Genomic DNA, 22792 nt, shown 5'->3' with positions numbered 1-22792 from the left:
AAAAAAAATAGTGAAAGGCTCAGACCCTCCACATGAGCTAAGAAAGAATGAGGTCAATAGGGCAGGGCTAGCTGACAGCGTCTATCGTCACCATAGCAGAAAAAAAAAAGCAAGCAAACAAAAGCTGGCATACTTAAGAGCCATCTTGGGGGTTCTCCATATTGCTCAGTTCTTTAATATTGACTAGTCTAATTGATGGTTTGTCTTTTTGTCCTAAAGCTCCAACTTGGTTTGTTTGAGTAGTGCGGTACAATCATTTCTCCAACAGCCTGCTTTGACGTTTAGGCGAGAGTTTATCTTATGGTCTTTACAGTTACATTCATCACACAAATGCTTGTTGAAAACACAGAATGTCTCGTGAGATAAGATTTGCCCCAAGGGTACCCTGAAATGTGCTGTCATCCCCGGAGCCTTAAGAGACAAACAATCCACTGGCCTAGCCCCGGTTTATTTATTGTGCCTTGTTCCTTTGGGCCTGACAAGTTTGTTTTATGTGCAGTTTTTTTGTATGTTTGTGCAACATGAGACATGCTCAAGTTGCAAACAGACCATGTGATTAATTGCAGGTAACACAATCTTCTGCTTTTGTTTGCGTGGCCACAACTGCCATTTAATAGGTTTAAAAAGTTATCGAAAGTATTTCTTGTTCTGACGTGTACAACAATGCGTGCAGGCTTGTTTTTGGTTTTACACAGCCTCTTTGTATCTGTTTTTCGTATCATTTTAGACACGTAAACTATTGGTGTAGTTTCATTTACTGCAGCGTACTTTACGACATATACGGTCAATATAATAAAATTTGTGGAATACAGTAAAGAGTAATCAGCCGATTGTGGGGCGTTTAAATTTGGATGTGGTGAATCTATCATGAGCAATGAGAGACGGGCTACATGGGATCAGCTTAGACTTCCCCTGAGGGCCAAGCATAACTGATTTAAAGCCCATTCCGAGCTGACATTCCGCTGTAATCCAGCGAGGGCTGAGGAGGAGGTTTTATGTTTGCAGAGATGTTCCACCAGACGCCTGCCTGTTCAGGGGCGGAGATTTGTCCCACCGAGTCTAAATCCAGCTTGTTGTTTGTCAATCCACTGACGTGATCGTCACCTCATTGTTCCAGTAGTGACAGAGCGCTGCCAGATTTAATGGCTGAATCTGCTTCATGGCCACGTCTGACAGCCTCATCAGCACTTTGAAACAATTCTGCAAGTATCATCATCGCCACTAAAGAGTGAAATGCCTCTTGTGTGTGAGAAGTTGCGAGTAAGCGAGAGCGAGGTTAGCCTCTCAAATATATCTCCATCAAACATACAGACTCATGAGCATGATTGTTGAATAGAATTTTGTGGGAGATTGAGATATGAATGGAGAGCTTGTGTAAGTCTGAACATGTCAGAGGCTACAATTGCATGCTTCTCTGACCCCCCCCCCCCCCTTTTTTTTTTCTGTTGCGATTGCTGCTTAAATCAGACAAAGAAATGTCAACACAGACATTGTCCTGATGAATAAAAGGGCCTCTCCCTACATAAGCAAATGCTGTTTGTGTGGAGGTGTCTTTTCATCAGGTTGCACACTCTATTCACCTTGCTACGTGCGTGTATGCGTGCACTCATGCGCGGAGCACGTTTATGTGTGTAAAGTCTGCGAGGGTTAGGGGAGGTGCTGATGGCGTGTTCAGGTGAAGCCCCGTGGATACTTTGCAACAGAGGCAACAGTGTCCAGCGCTCACATTCTAACAACCCCCAGTGTTGTATTCCTCTGCTGCAAGTAATCTGAATTCTAGAGTGCAAATATTTTTTCAGCCAAGCACTGTGTCAACAGAGACAGCATTTTTGACTGGCTATATAGTTTTTAAAAAGATTTTTTCCCTTCAAAGGCAAACACCTCCACCGGTTTAGTGGTACTGATTAATTAGAAAGCAATTGGCAGCAACCACAGAAATGTCATTGTTGGTTTAGAGACTTTTGCTAATATTCGCTTCAGTTCATCGAGACTGCTTGTCCTCATTAGGGTCACAAGCGCACCCGCCAGCTGCCGAGAGGCACCCCGAATTGGTCGACAGTCAATCACGCTGTAAATGTTGACAGACATCTGTTGACGTGCATATTCATAATGATTAATAATTTATCGATTGTGGGACAAATCATTAACATTTTTACCACAGGTATAAAATTAAATAAATCACTCTAAAACCAAAAAAACATTCTAGAATCTAGATGAACTGATATAAACTGATACCATTTTTTGTGACACCTGAGGCTGAATATGAGTCCACTTTCTACAACTTCCAATATATCGCATATTCTTCTCTTGCGACGCTTTTCTTCTAAATTAATAATAAAAAGTCCTCATCAAAAGTTGCCACAAAATGCTAACAACGCAAAGTGGAGCTCTTGTGAGGTATTCAACGGCTTAATGCGTGCCTAACCATAGATTGAACTCCGAAACTATTCAAAGACATTTCTCCCGAAAATAAAAACCCTCAGCTTCAGATGTTTGACTGTATTGTAATATTGTCCTATTTCTGAATCTCTGTTCATATCCTTCACTCCACCAATGGCTCATCAAGTTTAATTAGAGCAAAACAAAGTAAATCAAATTATTGTAGTAGTTATATTTGCAATTTACACCCTGCACAAAAGAATTCATGGAACTGTCAGAGCAGCAGATGCCATGTGAGCTGACACTCAAAGATGCGTTACCGCTGTGGCTTTATGCACAACCTGTCTTTCTGGGTTTAATGGGAACATGTGTTGCTTTGCTAGTTCCTCAATTCCATGCAACGCTTGAGTGGATCTGTTGGAAATGGTGTCAGTCTTGCTCCGTCTTCTTCCCCAGCGGGCCTCTACGAAAAGCAAGAGATAGCGTCGACGTCTCTACCCTGTAGCCTTGCTAGTTCACTACCTAGGCATTACAAATTCTGTTTAAAGTGCACTCTGGTTTCTCTAGTGTGGGGCCCATCAGGAGCATCTCAGCACCCTTTGAGGAAAGGATCACCAACATCTCTCTCAAGCCGCACGCTCTCCGTATTCAGTGACATCAATGAATCCCTTTGATGTAACAGCATGAATATGTGTGCAAATGTGCTTTTATCGATTGATGTGTTTTTCTCTTCTCGTGTTTGGCTGACGCTACGACATAGTCCGGGCTTTTCGGTACATCATTTTTCCGTGTGAACACGTTGGTCGAACTTTGTCGTCGGCCAAAGGTGAACGTACGTCACCTGAAATTGCCCTGCCATCTCCTTTTGTCTCTGTCAGAGCTTTGAAAGTATGATGTAGACCATGTATGTGAGATTGCTTACGAAAAGAGACTTACGTCTTCTTACCGAGACACTTTTAAATAGTTTAACACTAATTTATTCCTGTTGAAAATGACTGCAAACTTCTTATCTGCAAATGTACATCATTCATATAGCTGGCTGTGAATGGTCAGTAGATCAGCGTGCCCTTTAGCCTTTATGGGACTGACAGTTAGAGGAGGGTTCTGAAACCCTTCAGCTGCTAATCATCATTAACCATGGAGACAAAAAAAAAAAAAAAAACGAGACATGTATGTCACATAAAATGACAGTTACGTCATTTTCTGTGGTCTGAATTGTTAGTCCTGGTGCAGGGACCAATTCTGTACATCTAGGCTTTCTTTCTATCCTTTGACATAAACCAAAAAAATGCTGATCCATTATAAAAGTCAATCGGTGAAAGATGACGCTTAGTATTGTTCATTGTTTTGCAATATATGGGAAATTAAAAGCATCATCATTATTATTATTATTATTTGCTATATTGCATTCTCAAGTCATTTGACAAGAATGACATTGCACGTTATGTGGTTGATGATGCGCATCACTTAAGTACAAGTCTAAGGCCATTGGAGAAAGTTTACAGTCTGTGACTCTTCGCCAATTGTCAATTGCTAATTATCAATTGGTCACTGACTACACAGAGCCTCAAGGCATTAAGAGCTCAGTCACCTGCTTGCAAGGAATGGTAAAGAATTGCCAATCTCAACTAGGGATCCCCCGAGTTGGTATTTGGTATCGTCCCTCGATCCGGCTCTTATGAGTAATGGACAAAATTGGATTCAATCATGGGATCGGCCGATCCAGTTGTCACGTGTTTTTGCGGTGCCGACACGCTTTATGGGTGTCGTAAATCATCAGGCCAACATGTCTGCTGTGTGGGATTGTTTTTCGCGAGAAAAAGACAAACATCAGCCACATGCAATTACTGTAAACAACCGGTTTCTCATGGAGGTACCAACTTTAATGCAACTAATTTGATTCGTCACTTACAAAGAATCATCTGTGTTTGAGATTTTACAAGCGCAAGATACAAGATACAAAGACAGGTGAGTCCTTTATAGATTTGCCATGATTATTTATTCACAATTGTCATTATTCTATGTGAATTAATGGTTCTTATCAGTATTTCTCCAACCCAGCTAACCAGAAAGATATGCTCTTAGAGATGGTGGCGAAGGTCATTCTAACTAGCATGTTAAATGAAGAGCCAGTGAGAAAAGCACCTCGTGAAAGTCCATCAGCTGAAACCAGCAAACTCGGAGGCATCTTTGATGAGAATTTGGAAGAAAATGAAGTTGAAAGGAGGTCTCTGCTTCAACTATTACTGAAGTGCAGAACTATCTCTGTGAACAAACCATTTCCAGGTCACTCAGTCCTCTGACGGGCCCATGCTTAAACAGAGTCCCTTCACTGGCTGTTGTTGCAGCCAAGTTTCTCTGCGCTGTGCACAAGTGTGGACAGTGAGAGACACTTGAGTGCTACCTCAAATCCTGGATGAGATGCAAAACCGTCTGTCAGCTGACTTTACTGAGAAGCTTGTGTTCATCAAAAAGAACTTTCATTTAATCATTTGAGGGTTAGAAAAAAAGTTACCACCCATCTTTGGCAGCTCTGATAGACAGGGTTTTGTTCAAATATTAGTTTTTTTGCACTTTTCAGCACTTTTTCCCCATGTTTTAGTCTGGGATGTTCAGCACCAGTACTTTTGAAAGAGTAATATTTATTTCTATAATCTACTTTTGAGAAATTCAGCACCCAATCTGGAACAAACCATTTATTTTTGTATGTTGAGGTACGATAGATTTGCATAATAATAAGTTACTTTATTATGATTTATTATTTTAATGTACAATTTAAGAGGACATTTGCTTAGGCTTAAGCTGCAAAAGATTAACATATAATTATTCATTTATTCTTTCTTGTGACCTGAAATAAAACACTGAAGCAATCTCTTCAATCGGTGTTAAAATTTCTTCCACATCTTAAGTGTAAAAAATAAAAAACGCCAATTTGCGGCTGATAAAACAATAGCTACGCTCTGATTGGCTAAATCGGTACAAATGTTTTTGTATTTTTTGATGTGCGAGATTCAAATTGTTTAAAAACAATGCTGCAACAAATAGGAAAAATACAGAAATAATAACACCGCAAAATCTACAAAATACCAGAAGGGGGTTTCACCATATTCTTTCTTTAAAAGGCTCAATTTGTTTTTCTGCGGGGTTGTTGTGGGAATATTGTGTCCTGCTCTGGACTCTGTATGTAGCGCTTACGCTATAGTTGAGGTCACATAAAAAATGCCCCCCCCCCCCCCCCTTAATTGTACCTTAAACATTTAACTCCGTGCTAATAAAATGTGATTGTACAGCAGGAAGAAAAAGAAAATGCTCTAAACAGGGTTTCATCAGTCTGGTATTTCGAGCAGCTGTTTTCAGTTTAAGCTCTACAGGCTGCAGTTGAGAAGGGAGAGAGAGCAAGCAAGACAAGGGAGATTGTTGACAAGATGGTGGTGGAGGGAGCAGAAACTGGGGCAGATATGGGTCTGACTATTCCTTGCCTGTTATCCTGAAGTGGGCCCGCTTCCAGACCTTGAGGCACTCACTTATCGGGGGATACTTGTCTCCCACAGAGCGCCATGCCTTGCCATTCCCTCTCACAGCCCAATCAGCAAGCAGCAGGAAGCCATCAAGTCACATACTACATGTCACATCAGTACTGCTAAGATTTCTATCAGGCTCCTCCTTGCTTCATATCCACAGAGGGATGGCTAAAGGCCATGTCGTACAGTACGTGTTTCATATCATATCAGTGAGGTTGTACTGGTCCTACTAAATTAAGAAGTGAATGGATATCCGTCCAGGATGAGAGTAGTTGACAGCAAGCAGAGCAGCTGTTCTTCATGTTAAACCTATAAATCACTTTTGCCGCTTCCCGCTGAGTTTGTTCCAGCGGTGCTGATGGAACTTTATAGCATCCATTGATAGCAATGTCAGGTTCAATGCATTAAACCGTTATAGAATTAGGAACCAGTTTATCAAAGTGTTGACTTTTTAAGGATCTGCTTTAGTGCTGTAGTAGATAATGTTAAATCTGTTTTGAAGCCACCGGACCATGTAATTTACATTAGTAACAACCCAGTTGTATTAAGAAAATCCAATTTAATGATGAAGTGTTAATTGGTATAGTGGTATTAGATAAGTACAAATCCATTGATGCAGTTCATTCCTAAACTCCTCTGAGGTTGGTAGCTGGCATGAAGGAATTGACAATAAAGCTGACTCTGACTCTGATGCAAAGTTTTAGATTTACACAAGCAGCACCGTTTTGTTGTCTGCCCTCAGTCAGCTTTTTTACCCCCCCGAGTTGGGCGGGAAAGCAATCAAGAAGTGGGCAGGTATTCGAATACGAGTGTCGAATCTACGTCACACCGGCGTCAAAAGCTGATCCGCTCATTTTGCAAGCCTTTTAGCTTTTATTGCTAATTACGGGCAATCGAAGAACCGCATAGACCAAAAAAAACCAAAGTTTCCGCTTTTTATGCATACCATAGGTCCAAAAATGACATGGATTAAGTTTGACTAATCCATGTCCTTTTTTGACCTATGAAAGAGCGGAAAATTAGTTTTTTGGGTTGCCATGAGATTTTTATCCCCAATGGCTGCATTGATTCATTACTTATTCATTTAATTAAGACACAAAATAACATGTACATTTGAAAAATGTGTATACACTAAAAATACTGTAAACAAAATGTACTGTCTACATAAATATAAACATAACATGAGTCAGAAATTTGAACATGGTTTCGCATTCAATAGCATGAGAAACCCTGTCCAAACATATGACTGGCAGTGTGTGTGTGTGTGTGTGTGTGTGTGTGTGTGTGTGCCAGTGTGTTTGTGTGTATACAGTGGACCCTTGTTATTGGGAGGGCATGGCAAGTGAAAACCCACAAAGAATTGACAATATTCTGAAGAAAAAAACCAAACAAGCGGGCGAATGGGCCAACGAAAAAATACAATTAAGCAGGGTATCCGGATTAATGGGATATGATAAAGAAAGTAGCAAATAGGTGAGTGTGTGTTCTACGTTTTGACCATGGTATTGAGTATCAGTATATGAGTATCGGTTTTGACATAAATTATTCAGGTATCAAAGTTGGAATTTTAGTATCATGATAACCGAGTTTGTATTACTCCTCTGCTTGTAACACACAAGTGAAAAACATTCTGTTTGATAGTTCAATTGATTTTTGGGCAAATGAAGTAAATTTGTGAAATCTGGAACTTTTAAATCACTCAAATGTAACAAATTAGTCAAAAAGATAATCACGGATTAACTTTTAACATTTGAGAGGGAGTATTTGTCCTTGACTATTCGATGACTATAATTATGCTGATTCCAGTTTTCTTGTTTTCATACAAGTGTCCCATTAAATTACAACTTTGAATTTTCAATAATACAACCTCCGAGTGCCCCTTACTTACCTCAGTTACCCTCATAAACCAATTGTAGTTAGGGAGTCACAATGTTCTGGCAAGCGTTAAATTAGATTACAGCCGAGCAAAACCACAGGTCATCCTAAATGTGTAGCAGCCTTATCTCAAGACCGACTTGTGAATCTTGAGGAATAAACCACAGTAACATCTGATGGACTGTTTGTGCCACATCTGTATGTCACGAACCTTAAAATGTTGAGGTAATGTTCCAGATTAGTTCTAATGACTGTGGTTGAGGAACCTTGTGTTACTTAGACATAAGACACTAGTGAAATTCCCCTTGTGCCCAACTCAGATGATCAGCATGATTAGGTTTCTTTGTTTGGTGACTTAATCATGTGACGTTTTCAGGTTGTACTGTCAGCTCGAGCATTAGGCCAATCTTAGTGCTCTCTGTTGACATAATCCCTTTGCCATTTCTGTGGCTGGACATCAAATCCTTACAAATGTCGCTGGCTTTTGCCTCAAATTTAGAGTATCTACACCAAGAAAAAAAAAAAATCAACCTTATATGACATGGAATGGGTCGCGAAGCCCTTTTGTTTGATTCGTCAAATAAGTTGGAGGGGTTGGCTATTGGAGATCCCTGAAGCAGGCTTTAGGGGCAGGTCTGATTCTCGTGTGAAATGGGGAGGCTCTATAGCGCTCGGCTGACTTAACTGGGGCTGTATGGGTGTGTTGGCAGGGGGAGCGCCGGCCATGAATAGGTTCTTTGACTACCTCAGACTTGCCCTGAAAGGCAGGACAAAAACCCTAGGGCAACGGCTTAGAGCCTCACAGCTGAGCTCCAGAATGCTTGGCCCAGTCTTCCTCCCTCTTTGCCTGATTTAAATACTACAGTGACGAAGGCTCGCATTCACATGGCCGCACATATGCCGGCGACTTTTCTCTGTTTTTGTTGACGGTTTATTAACGCCGATGCTCTCGGAATAAGTCCGCAGAACCTTTCTGACGCGGTGGGGGCACCAGCGGATCACTTAAAAGGGGAAGATTAGTATCACGTTGTTCTTATTAGATGGAGTTTATATTGATCGTCCCTAATTGTAGGCATGTGTGGATCGCTCACAATTTACACTGACTCTGCTTTGTGTCATTTTGGAGCATTTGACTCATCTCCAGTCAAGATGGATGTGCTTATAAGTAAACAAGATTGAATACCTGTCAGGGTGCCCACTTCTTACAGCCTCATTGTAGACATGTGTCAAAAACAAAGTAAAATGCCACACATCTTTTCCTGCAGAGTTAATGGGGTTATTGGAGTCCTGAGCAGACACTCTCTCTCTCTCCGCAGAGTGTCTAGTTTCAGATGTCACTCAGAGCTTTGTTTGCCCCCCAGGGTGAAGGGTTAGAGGCCAAGGTTCAGGGCCAGTTGGCTGAGTGGCCACAAAAGCCCAAGCTATCCTCGGTACATCCGATCCCTTCTTCCACACCGGCCTTCTCCCACAATGAAGGGATCAGCTTGCAACATTTGCCTTTTCTTATTATAATCGAGAATTCATTTCACTTGTGTTACAATGTAATAAGGATAGCGTTTCACGGTGAGGTCAGAAATCTGCTTTCCATTTTGGCCTTGATACTTAAGTGTGTAAACCTGCACAATGTGTCGCACTTCCCCTTGCTGGAATTTTTTTCCATCCGGCTACTGTGCCATTCCAATAGTAACTTTGAAAATGTGTTTTAATCGTCGTACTTTACATTTATTGATAGACAAAGATGGATTCTGTCTTTTTTGGCCAGGCGACATTTTAGGCTCTCGGGCAAACTTTCACACCGGGTAATGAAAAAAGGTCTCATGTTTCCTTTGTTTAAAACACCTCTGGAAGTTTGGGAGCACATAACCTTACCCTCATCAGCCCCCACCCACGATCTCAACTTTTCCCTGCCCCGCCACCACCCAAACATGTCCTCCAGCCAGGTTTATTATGCCGTTTCACGCAGACCAAAATTGCAGCTGCATGGAGAACAATCTGGAGCACATTAGCACAGGCACTGTGATTTATAAATTGTTTCTCAGGCCATAAATCCCTGCTGTAATTGTGCGCAAGCACCCCTCTCCTCCTCCGGTCACTCCCCCCTTCACTCTCACTCGCTCTCTCTTTCCCAGTGTCTCGCTCAGAGCAACTTACAGTTCTTGGTTTTGCTCTAATTGTTTGCAGCAGTGTGCAGTTTGGACCGAGAAGTTCGGTAAATGGCGGCACAGATTTGAGGTTTCAGAAACAGCTCTTCAAGAAAGATAAACTTTCCTACTTGCATTCTGTTCATAAGTCCTGAGAGTGAAACTGTTGTTGTTGTTGTTATGTTAAAATAACAATATGTGAGTGGTTGCCTTTTCATGCTTTGCATTCCTGGATTCTGTGTAATTGTAAGGGGACGCTCCTGAAAAAAGTCTGCAGAAATCCGATATTAAGAGCATAATCACCTTAAGGTTTTAATTAGAGTGTGCTAAAACTGAACGATAGCAGCAGCTGTATATATACTTGAAACTGTCAGGTTTGGCGCAGTGTGTGAAACATTGAACTCTTTTTAATTGACCAGAAGACATCTGCCAGTATGCATATGAGGGGAATTTTCTTAAACCAACACATACATGCAATTATTCCTAGATTGCAAAGAATTTTTGTCACTATGATAAAAGCTAAATAATCTTACAACAGAAAAATGTTTGTCTTGCAAAAAGTTAAAAGAAGCCAAGTTAATTGGACAGCCATATATCAATGGGTCATGATTCCATGCTCAATACCACAGCATGATGGAAATCCAAACTGCAAGTGGGGACTTTTGACAAATGTTTGAGATTTAAAAAATGCTTGGCTGCTTTCCAGCTCTCACTGCAGTCTGCTGACAATACGCATAGCTAACCCTGGGGAATGTCACGGCAGTAGGTCGGGTTCTGTCTCGTACTGAGAGGATGAATGTTATGAATATTGTGAGAAACATTTCTTGTCCTGCTACTACCATGGAGTTGTATATCAAACAACTTGAAGCCAGAACATTTTGTTTACTATTATAGGTTTAATTTAATTCGGACTGGGAAGGTGGCATTTGACCAAAACATTTTGCTTCGAGCCCCTATGATTTTCTTAAATAACTTTTTCCATCACCTGTGTGAAAGTATTTTAAAATGCACAATTCCCACAGGCCTGTGTGGCGGAGCATAGTTGCGGCGTACAAAAATGCACGTGTGTGTGTGTGCGCGTGCATGTGTGTGTTTGAGTGGGACAGAGCTGGTGTGCAGGTGGTGATCAGGCAGACAGGAGAGTCAGAGTGGGTTTAACAGTGGGGTGTTAGGGATGTCAGGTAGTAAAATGTGAGATGAGGCAGGGCCCAGAAGTCTGTGGGCCTGGAGATTTGTGCTCGTGTTCACAGAGCAAACACAGGAGGCATCTGCAGGCAGCTGTGTGTGTGTGTGTATGTGTGGAAGGGGGGGGTGCTCACATTCGGGACAGGGGGTGGGGGTGGCTTGGGGAAGCTGGGTGGTGTTAGGTGGTGGTGAGGAGTGGAGGGGAAGGAGGCATGGGGGTGGACTAGGAGAGTGAACACAATCAGCCCTCTGTTTTCATAAGACTTGTGGTATGTGCGAGCAGAAACAAATGTGTTTAATTTAGTCACTTAAAAAAAAATCTTTTGCCTCCCTTACTCGTACTTCTGGCCACTTCATTGTTTCAAACTTGTTCAATGCCTTGTCTGTTGTCTTCGACTCTTTTTAAGGAAGTGTATTTAAAGGAAATGCCATGAAAAATCTCTTAACTGTCCCCCAACTGAGAAAAGCAAGATGGCGGTGGGGGCTTGTGGAGTAATCATTGTGCTGCGCTATTCACCCGGGTCATTGTGAGCAGGCTTATCATTACCTCTAATGCTTAGGCAGGAAATTCTGCATTATATCAATCAGTCTGGGCTCAGCTATAAATGAAAGGTTCTCACTTGTGCACCACTGGCGTCGACCCAAAGGTACGCACTCACTATATATTCCAAGTCGAGCTTTACTGTAAAACTCCAGCCGAGTGCTGCTAACCACCTTGTGAGTTAATTACACAGACGTTTACGGCTGTGAATTTCAACGAAATAAGCCTACTCCCTGAAAAATAAAAAAAAGTTGTGTTCCTGTGCAACTGGACAAACAATGGCGCAGGATACAAAACGTGACGACAACTTTGACACTGGAGGTGTATGCAGTCTTGACACGAGAGCATGCTGACACTGAACAAAGGTGCCGGTGACAATTGAAAACAGATCTCCAAGGTTTAAGAAACCACGTAACTAACTTCTTGTAATTGACTTGAACGGCTTTACGCCCTCCTCTCTGTCTTTATGAGATGGCTTCGCTCCTACCAGATGCATAGTAGTGATGTTCTGGGGTGTTTAGTTATACCGTTAGTTTGACATGACCTGCTGCCAGCACAATAACTCACCTATTCATCACGTTAACCATAGTTAAAATTCTTTGTCCAATTATGTGCCATTAAAATGAACTGAAAGTCAGCTAGGTAGAGTAGCTACACGGTCTAGCAGCACATGCGAGCTCTGAGTTAACGCTCTAAAGCTGTGGATACAGGAAGCAATAACTCAGGATCGTGTCATGCAAAAAGGAAGAAAAAAAAAAGAATCCTGCAAAAGCTGCTTGACTTGCAAAAATTCAAACTCACTGGGTTAGAATATTAAAGAAGCTCTTTTGGGGGTGGGTTTATCTTGGCCTTGCGTTTTGTTCATGCTGTTTTATGACTGAAACTGCAATAAATTCACTCCCAGGACTTTTCAAATAAAATCAGCTTGTGGGCCAATTTGACAATGTACAGATTATGCATGAGTCAGTCACACATTTTTAGCATATTGCGCAGGACAAAATGTGAACTATGACACTGCTGTTCACTATTACAACAAACATGATTTTTCTCAAAATATTCGGAACTAATCTGGAAATCTCATTCGACAGAGGTGCGGGAGGCTCTGTTGTAATCATCTTAGAAATCTTGGAACAACATTGAAGCTGTGTTGTTAGGACCTTGCTTGACGCTGCCTCCACTCTTCACTCTCTGCTCTCCCTCTTTGCACTAATAGTTCTTTTGTGTACAAGAGCATGTTAAGAGGCCAATGAGCCTGGCCTTAATAGGCCATGTTACCATAGAAACCACAGCACTCTGGACGTCTGACCTTTGACCTATTTTTCTTTTTTTTCTTGCTGTGAATAAGAGTGCGGGGCGACCAAGCGGGTCACAATAGAAGCCCGGCAAACCGGGGGAGTGTCCCTGACATAGTCACTTAACTTCATTCCTCAGTAGGCTAATGGGCACTTCAACTGCGGTAGGCATTAGCAAGATGCTATCTCCAATATGGAACTGTGGGTTAATATAAAAAAAAGGACTATGTTTGAGAAACTAACAGAAGTGGCAAATGTAGTTGAAATATTTTTTTCAATTGCTTTTGAGTGTATTTTGCAGGGGAGCAACAATACCCTGCATATAGAGTACAAGAGACAAAATAATGTCTTAGAATAGGCTTACTTTCTACTCCGCCTTCTAGATATGCTTGTTGTTTCTCTCTTTCTGTACCCTCTTTGTAGATAGTCTTAATAAATGGCTTCCTCCTTCACTAATCTAATTACTTCATGGTGGTGATGGGATAAGAAGGTCTGGTGGCCATTGAGAATTTTGCTTTGGCCCAATAGGGCTTTGCGGGACTGACCAGCTGAGCCGCTTGTCGTTTCCCCATCAATTACACACTAATTAGCACAATGACTACAGAGGTTTGCTTAAGTATTGTCAATGTAATTGCCTCTAATGTCGGCAAACAATGAGTTTAATGCAAACTTGGAGACAAGGCGGGGGCTACTTATCGCCGTTCCTTTGTTCCGAAAGCTTTAATTGTTTTTTATGCGTAGATCAGGTTGAGGTGTCAATAGCCCCTTGCATAAGCAGGTGATATCAGCAGAGCAAACCAGGGAGGGACTGTTGTGTCGGTGCCTGACAGGGCTATTGTCTGGAGCTGCTGTTCATATGGGCAGGGGACGGTAATTAACACCTCAGCCAAAAGAGCAAGCTGTGTGGCCCATTTGTTTGCTGTTGGGGGCTAAAAGAAAACAATGGGGAGGGGTTCTCCACACAGTAGGTGATTGACATTATCTGCCGGAGCGATCCGCCGAGGCATTCCTGCTGCTATGCTATTCACTACAAGTTAGGCGAAGCCATTTCACAAGCGCGAGGCCTCGTCTGAGCCGTCCCTTTGCACACATTCACCCTTTTATTTGCTCTTTGACTTTGTCTGATTGGACCGTTGCCGCTAAAGTTACCCGACTCCGAGTGTCCTTTTGTGTACAATTTTAGATTGAATTTGCAAGATTTTCTGTTTTTCTGACTGGGCAATTATGATTATTGCTCTGCCACTGAAATGTGTGGTTAGTTGCTTGTATAGTTGTGTTTTTTTTTTCTGTCCCTTTGGCAGAGCATGCGACTTAGTTTGACAGTAAATGTCCAGGCATCTGTCTCTTTTCCACACTGTGATGTTGGCCTGCAGGATAGAACCACACATTTCACAGATGACAAAGACTCTTGGCTGTGTTTTCCAGCACTCTGTGAGAGCAGTGCAACAATTAGAACCCCACTTTGGCAGGCCACACGCCCCAGAGCATATGTCATATTCACTCTTCAAAAAACCAAAGGGTTCCAGTTCCAGTTTGGAAAAATTCTGTAGCGTCTTTGCCACCTTTGTTGCATCTGGGTCCTGTGAAAGTAGCACATTGATTGATGTTTATTCTGAGCATTGGAGGCTGCAAGCAAGGCTGGAAGACAATTAAAGAATTGTAAAAATGGATCAGCTGAGCATCACTTAGCCACATATTTCTTTCACTTGTAATTGTGCTTCCAACTCTCATGCTGCTTGAACCAGATTTGTGCAGACCATAAGTACGTTCCACTTGTATTAAAGTAAACTGAAGCTGACTAAGTTTTAGTTAATTTCAAATTAGATTGGTTTGCTTTGCTGCTGGTTTTAAACTTTATAATAACACTGGAGAATAAATTTATATATATTGTTTTTTAAGGCAGGAGATACAAGTAAACTTTTCTTGATTTTTTTTTTTTTTGCACTAATTCAGAATCTGCCCTAGTTTCTTCTTTATCTAGTGCAAACAATAATAATAATAATAATAATAATAATAATAATAATAATAATAATAATAATAATAATAATAATAATAATAACAACTAAAGAACTAAATTCAGCAACAGGTGGATTTTTTAAATGAAAAATCAGCAATGAACAACAACACATTTTAAAATCTTGATTGTGCAAGCTTATTATAGGTCAAAAAATGAAACTGTCTTAAAAACCTGATGTCCTAAAAAAAGACAAAAGTTTTCTGAAAGGACTCACATCCTCCTGTGCCCGCACGCCCCCTTTTCATGTGTTTGTGAGTGGCATTCTGCTGTTTGTATCATACACTCAGCAGCTAATGTGACAGTAAGCAACTCGGAAGTGTGTGGATTGCTCCATCGGGTGCGCTGGCAATTAAAAGAAGGATAGGTGCTGTTAAAAAAAAAGGGGGCCTTAGGGCACGTTCCTCATTGTTGGCAGAAAGCTGTCAAAAGTGGATGGATTGGGTAGGAGAGTCATGGTGGGCAGGGCTGGGCTTAACCAAATGCTCACAATGAATGGCACTTGTTTCATTTGTGGAAGGCCTCATGATTGACATAGATTATATGTAGAAAACTGCATTGTTTTGGATTTTATCCCCACAGTGCAGCATTCATTAGGCACCATGCACACAGTGACAGAAAGTTTCAATAGTGCGCTCACAGTCAGTAAAAGCAACTGGCTCCTGACAGTTGTATGGACTTGGGCCCATTAGTTGGAAGCCACAATTCAGCCTCGCGCAGAATAGTGAAAATGAAGAGGGCTGATGTCAAGAAATTCCCCACTTTTTTTCCCAAGAGAAAAAGGGTCCCCTTCCCCCTGGCCGGGTACGCTGTTGGACCCCAGCTGTCAGGAAACAATACCTCCGCCTGCTCGACAAACTCATTCCTGAAAATGTTTTTTTCCCCTCTTGTCCCTTTTCCCCTTCTGCTATAATGTCTTTTCCATTTTTAACCCACAGCCATCCAAGCTTCCTTCCTCCTTACAAACAGGAGTGATGAATGGTGTTTTAAAAATCCAAACGTGAAAGCATGACTCCTCCAGCCAGCTTGTTTGTCATCATTTATCCTGCACCAATTTTTGAAAAGATATATATTTACATGTCTTGCCATTAAGTGTCACATTTAATCCATCCTTCAGCAGTTTTTGTCAGGGGAGATAAGCCTGCTGGTGAATGGGGATCCATTAGGACAATGCTGTGTAAATAAATGACAGTGGTGCAGCAAGCTGGAATTCAGAGCCCATGAAACACAGATTCCCAAAAGCAACAAAAAAAAAAAAAAAGTCTTTTTTTAAACATGGACACGGATGAGCAAAATTAATATGAAATCGTCCCAAGATGAAAAAAGAAACCCGCATGCATGACAAACTGCTGTACGCGACATTTAAAGTGATTCATAAACCAGATGGTCGAGACGTGCTTTTCAAAATTTGGCTTCATGCTAACTCGATTGCTGGAGGACAAAAAAAATGTTGAACTTGTTGCGTTGTGCTGTAAATCAAAAGAGAGAAAAACTTGAGCACACAGCTCGGTATTCTGCGACCAATTGGTGAGTGCTACCGAATGCAAATAATTACACAATCTTTTGAGAACTGTAAAGAAAAAAGAAAACGTGAAAAATTGGGATAGAGAAGGTGGGACAAAAGGCCAAATCAATTGAGACAGTCTGCAGTCCAACCTTTGGTTGCACTCTTATTGGGGCTTCCTTCCAGCTGTCTCCTTTCACCCGCACTGCGATGGGCATTCACAGCTGGCCACTTGTTTTTCCTTGACAAACAGCAGTTTCACAGCCATCAACCAGTCTGCTGTTGACACCAGTCACTTTCACTTCAATAATAGGTGTGGACTCTAAAGTTGAGTCGAAATAACTGAAGCCACAATACATTCATGCAGACAAATCTTTTATCAATGTTGCCTCGTCTTGTTGTATGCCTTGAGCTGTTACTTCAATCTGCTACTCTGCCTTTTCTCCACAGTATTTGCAGATGAAATGGCCTCTTCTGGATGTCCCCAGCTCTGCAGGACTCAAAGATTCCCGCTCTCCAACACCAGGCCATTTAGTGAGTGCACAAAAACACTATAACACAGCAGCTGTTTACACCTTAATTGAAATATTTCATTGCATAGGAGATCACATTTGGAGTCAGCATTCCCTATCTTTCACAATAGTGAAGCGTTTGTCTTGATGTGTGCGTCAGAGATAAAGAGAGTTCTGTTTGACCAAAAAAAAAAAAGTTTCATGACCTGAAGGTAGAAAAAAAGGTTTAAAATTTGGGGTGGGCAGGCAGGAGTGGTGGTCATTTAAAAAAATCCCTCAAACCAAAGTCTGTGTGAGTATGTATAGATTCTCTAAAAATCACTCCTTCCTGCACACTTGGCACTAATGAAATGTTATCTTCAGGCTACATCCTGAAAACTTTAATCAAATTATCAAACCAATCATGCAGGTTTACAGGAAGAATTCATTTTCAGTGAAGAAAGTAAACGCTTTAATCAAACTATCACCATAATGCAGTTATTTCCAATTACAGTCTGCATTTGAATCTCCTGGTTCACATCGCTCCACACAAAGTTCTAAACAGCTGCAGCACCCAGGGGCAAACTGCTGACTTCTTTGTCTGTCAAAATGGCAATAACTCAGTTGCTTCCGTAAAGCTCTCAAGTGTGACGCTCCATGCCCGTCTTGAACTTTCCCACACAGGTGTAAACCTGAAGTCCTGGTAGTGTCTCGCTGCAGTTAGATGATGCGTGGCGTCAGCAGACCCGTCTGGTTTGTGTTTGGACTGTGACATGTGGGACTGAAAACATTTTTTTCTTTTTAATTTGCTTAACTTTGCGTGACGTTCTTGGCAGCTATCAACATCCTCACCTGCCTGATTGTATCGATAGAGAGGTCATGCCAGCCACCACTTGAGTCACACTTAAGTAAAGAAGCGATTGTGATTCAGCCGCTTGACCTCAGATACCTTTTCGCGACATGCTTGCTGAGTTTGTGGTCGATTTACTGCCTTCCATAATCGCAGTGATGCACATGACAAAGTCCTCATTGAGCGCATTCAATGGGAAGCGATTGTATTGGGTGCTGTTGGCCCGTGGGAATCCACCATTGACTACTTACTCTCACTTGAAACCAAAGACTAATATTTTATTAGAAAAATGTTCTGACCTGCCAGTGACCCTGGTGACTTTTCTTTGACACTAGCTGCTTTTGCAATTTCACTGTGTGCTGCTCACTTCATTTTGAACGATCAAAAAGAGATTAACAATGCCAATTTGGTTCTTTTGGAGAGCTTTTGAGTAGTTTAAGAAAAGAATCAGAAAATAGTAAAAAGTCAAAGTTTTGGTTATCACATCAATATTTTTAAAGCCATATCTTCTACTCTAACGGGTATGACCTGTGACTGGCGGATGACCAGTTCAGGGTATAGCCCGCCTCTCCCACCTAATGAAAGCTGGGATGGGCTCCAACACACCAATGACCCTATATAATGCCGTGTAATTTAAATATTATTTTATTTGGTAAAGGACTGTCATTTTATTTTAATTCAATGATATTTGCTGACTCTAATCCTCTAATCAAAGGCTGTATGTATTTTTTTAACATTAATTCAATAATTGAATACATTGGTAATTTAGCTCTAATGCAAAGTAAAGAAAGGGAAAATTTAGGAAAACTGCTGAAGATTCTGTCGCGAGGACTCAGATAGGAGACATTCACCATACCTTTCTGGTGACCATTTTATCTAAAGGTGGTAAATGTGCTTACCCTGAGTGAAAGTGTCCTTCCACCTCACTCTGGGCCAGGAGCTCACATTCCCCTCTGGTGTCTCGCCGCCGAGAAGGAGCAAGGCTGATTATGTGCTCATTACTCCAGCTGAGGAGCGTGGATGCAGGAGGGTAGCGGCAGGCTGTCTCTCCGAGCTTACAGGCTCCCCGTGCCCCCCAACTTATTCACTAATGAGAGCAAAGGGAAGGGTGGGCACCCACAGGGGTCCAAGGATTACTGCCCAGGGCGAAAAGGGAGCGATAGGAGGGAGTGAGAATACATCAGTAGGGGCTGCTTAAGCAGACTTCCACTCATTCCCTAACATGCAGTGCATTGTTTTTTTTTTCTTCTAATAATCTACTAGAAAGGACTTAATGATTGTTTCTGGAAAATATTATACAATACAATACTTATTATGCATTATGATACTCAGCGTGTAAGCTTTTCAACCTACTTGCATAAAAAGAGACTATCCTTCTATGTACGCCAATAAATCCAGTAATTATTCCGTGACATGTTTTTATATTCAAGTTATATTTAAAATATGATTGATGAATCATCTCAGTCACAAGTCTAATATTAGTTGGAATTATAATACTGGGCTAATTCTGGCGGGGTACAACAAGGGGTAATACTGTACATTGCAAATCATAGTAATTACTAGATAGGAATGTCAGGGAAAGACCAGTTCTATCACTATGCAGATTTGGTCCATAGGGCCTCTATGCAAATCAAAACCTCCTTTGGCCTGAGATCCTCAATTATTCAATAGACAGGTTTGTTTAGCATTCAGCGAGTATTGCATTTGGTCGGAACGCTAGCAATGGGAAGACCGGGCTAAAGGGAATCGTGTTTCTACGAGACAGGCGCTAGGCAAACAACGTGCAAACCCCAAAAGTCCTCATATGTCTTTGTGTTCAACTGGCTGCTTCTTTATGAATAATCCATCAAATGTGCCGCAGGGCCAGGTGATGCAGTACAGGGAACTTGTTATCCAATCAGTGGACTTGAAGAGTCGAGGTGCTGCTGTATGAATTACTCCTGCATCATTTTCAAAAACACATTGATTTGGGTGTACATTGAGGTCATGGTACTTGGAGTCTTTCGTATAAAAGGCCTCTCCTCTTTGTCGGTGCCCTCTGCTGTTATACTCGAGTAGTGGAAGATGCGGCTCTTCAATGATGTAAAACTGACCTGTATCTGACCTCCAGATGCTTATCAGATCAAATAGCTTGACATTGATGCAAGAATTGATTTATTGTTATTGCTTTTACAAGTGCCAAATACCAGTAAGAGACATGGTTCGTCCTGTCAACACGTCATAAGTCATTTAGTTCGTAATTACTTCAAGTAATGAAGTGATACAGTCAAGAGTAGCGGTCCTCTGATGTCGTCTATGCCTATCTGCATTTGCATATTCTTTAGGCTCAACTATAATTTAAGAAGTGTGATTAATTCTAAATGAGTTTTTAACTGTGGCTTAAGATGCAACCCGGGCAGGTTTTCACTTGTCGGTGTGGTTAGCTTTCACTGGCTCGTGTTCCTTGCCAGAAAGCTGGCTAGCTCTCATCAACCTCCATTCTGGTGGCACAGACGAGTGATTCTCTACTACGTTGTGGTTATCCTGCTGCACCTTTGACTCTTTTCCACCTGCCATGTCGGTTTAGCCTGCTCCAATTTTCCCATTCAACTGTAGCAGCCTCAGCGGACCTCCAGCCACTGCTCTGCTGGACAGCGTCCCGTCCATCTCTGTGTTCTGACCACAGCATGGACTCTTTGTTTCATTTTTAACGTAGTGTAAAGTGTATTTGAGTGTCCAGACAGAAAAGTTATAAAATTAGACAGATTATGATTACTTTTATTATTGACAGATTTTTATTTTTATAATGAGGTCTGCAATTAACAAATATTTTATAAATAATTGAATCAGGTTTGTAAATTGAATTTGAAAATAAATAAATAGAACCACATTTTAATTTCTCTTCCTATGGTCAAAACTAGGACATTTACAAAATTACACAAATTTGAGAATATCTACTGTTGAAAGGTTAAGATTCTAGGGACGTAGACAATTTAAACAAAACAATATCTGATTGATTATCTAATTATTATTAAAGTGTTATGTAACACACTTTCAACAGTTCTGTGGAGAATTTCTCGACTTGCTTAATTCAGGGTAGAAAAAAATGGGATTCCTCATGAAATCAAAGACATTAGCAGAAATTAACTGAATACTGATCTTTAGTTTACTGTTATTATCCCACATAAAAAGGGAAGGACCCGGCTATTGTATTCGAGTCGAAATTATATATGTGTTTTTTTCAAGTTAAAACCTATGCAGAATACTTGTTAATATTTGTTAATATGGAATGTATTAGGCAAAGAAATTGAGATGATTAATGTCCCGCAGATGCTGTGCTGATTGTGCGTGCCCCTCTTAATTTAATGACCCTTGCTGATTTTCACACCACGAGTTGGCGACTGCAGTAATATGATGCCACTCTGCTCTTTATTATTCTAACCCTGGAATATTGCTGCCATTGACCTTTTCCGAGGCAATGACCAGACGTAAAACACGCGTTGTCTTTGACGAATGGCAGTATTTGTAGCGGTTGATTTTAAAGACATAGGACACGGTCGGTCTCCCGCTCACGTCCGCTTCCTGTTGGCGTTGACAAACAAGGCTTGGATTGCTCAGCATGCCAGGCATTCTTTTCACCCTGTCTTTCCTGGAGTTTTGAAAGGCCTCTGAGCCTCCCACCCAGAATCGCCAAGCATAAAGACACACAAAGCTCCAGGGTTATTCAGTTTGTTCTAAGCTCTCTTCCCCATCGGGTGTTTGCCTAGTAATTCAATTCAGATGTGCAGGATCCAAAAACATGTTTGCTTGAATGAAATCCACCCCTCCACCCACATCGACGAAGGACTGTGCTTTTCTTAGCGCCATTCCAACTTGGACAGCCAAGCGAGGTACTGCCACCTAGGCCTTTTTAGTTAAGCGTCAGAACTTCTCAGGTTGAGACACATAGATTTTCTCTGCACTGGCTCCTTTTCTGTTTGCTTTTTTTCCCCCTATTAAAACTTCCCGTTACTATCACTACAAGACTAGTCCTTGCTGTTTTTAAACACTAGCTTAGAGGTATGCACCACTGCGATCTTGTTTGTAGAAAGCACGTCTATGTAAAGAGCATGGTTTTTATCTGCCATTGTCAATACCATCTGGTTCCAGGTTGTTTGTTATGTGTCCTACCATGTAGATGTTGTTTAGAGGTAAAACACAGCTCGTGTTACATGTGGTTTCCTTAGTACACTTTGCATGTGGGTCATGAGTACTGCTATATGAAGCTGAAGTATTATTAATTTGTACTTTGCACAAATAAAGTCAATTAAGCCATCATTGTTAAGGTTTGAGCTATGATTAAGTCATTAATCCTGCTTTTATTGTTGTTGTACCAATGCTAAGTTTAGATGGAAATATATTGAATTCATGTATAAAAAACTGGTCATTTTGTCAAGCTGAACTCAAAGGCAGTTTGCAGTTGAAAGTCGTGCTTTCAAACTCCAAGATATGTTTAGAGCACAGTATTGGCGTATTCCAGCCAATGAATTATTAATAGGCAGCATTTCAAATTCTCACTGAACTGCTTCCCAAAATGTGTTGGCACTCAGGTCTAGAGGTCTCAAACAGCCCTCACAATATAGGGAAATTTCCAGCATAGCGTACACAAGTAGAACAACAAAGCACAACTCAAATATACATGACATGTGGGAACCTGGGATTCCAACCAAGCAAGTCCACAATAATTCTGTCTTGAAGCTTCATCAAAGCTTCCTCTTAGTTTTAGGGGGTAAAAATGTTTTCAGTAAGTAAACGTTGCCCTTAAATGCTTTGGGTCTGGGGAAACTGAAAAATCCTTGAGCAAAGTGAGCTTAATATAGCCATGTTGAACAACAGCAAATATTTTCCTTTCTCCATCTGGCATCACCAGAATCAATGTATCCTTCAGACATTGCAGAAACCAATTTGTTTAAGATTTAAAAGGAGGAAACGGCAGGGCCCTCTTTAAAAAAGGCAGGAAAAAAAATGGCGTGGCTGAGAT

General features: G+C 41.2%; 1 protein-coding gene across 2 annotated transcripts in view; it reads left to right on the top strand.

Moving 5' to 3' along the window:
- The window catches only part of tcf7l1b (transcription factor 7 like 1b), a 30581-nt gene that overhangs the window by 2423 nt on the left and 5366 nt on the right, over positions 1-22792 (top strand). For both annotated transcript variants that reach the window (XM_061278520.1, XM_061278521.1), the window contains exon 4: positions 16903-16986. In XM_061278520.1, the coding sequence (XP_061134504.1) occupies positions 16903-16986 (84 nt within the window). The remainder of the gene's footprint in view (positions 1-16902; positions 16987-22792) is intronic.

This window comes from Syngnathus typhle, linkage group LG5, assembly GCF_033458585.1.
Source record: "Syngnathus typhle isolate RoL2023-S1 ecotype Sweden linkage group LG5, RoL_Styp_1.0, whole genome shotgun sequence".
Taxonomy (NCBI): domain Eukaryota; kingdom Metazoa; phylum Chordata; class Actinopteri; order Syngnathiformes; family Syngnathidae; genus Syngnathus; species Syngnathus typhle.
Note: the sequence above shows the minus strand (reverse complement) of the source record. Positions and strands in the feature narration are given on the sequence as shown.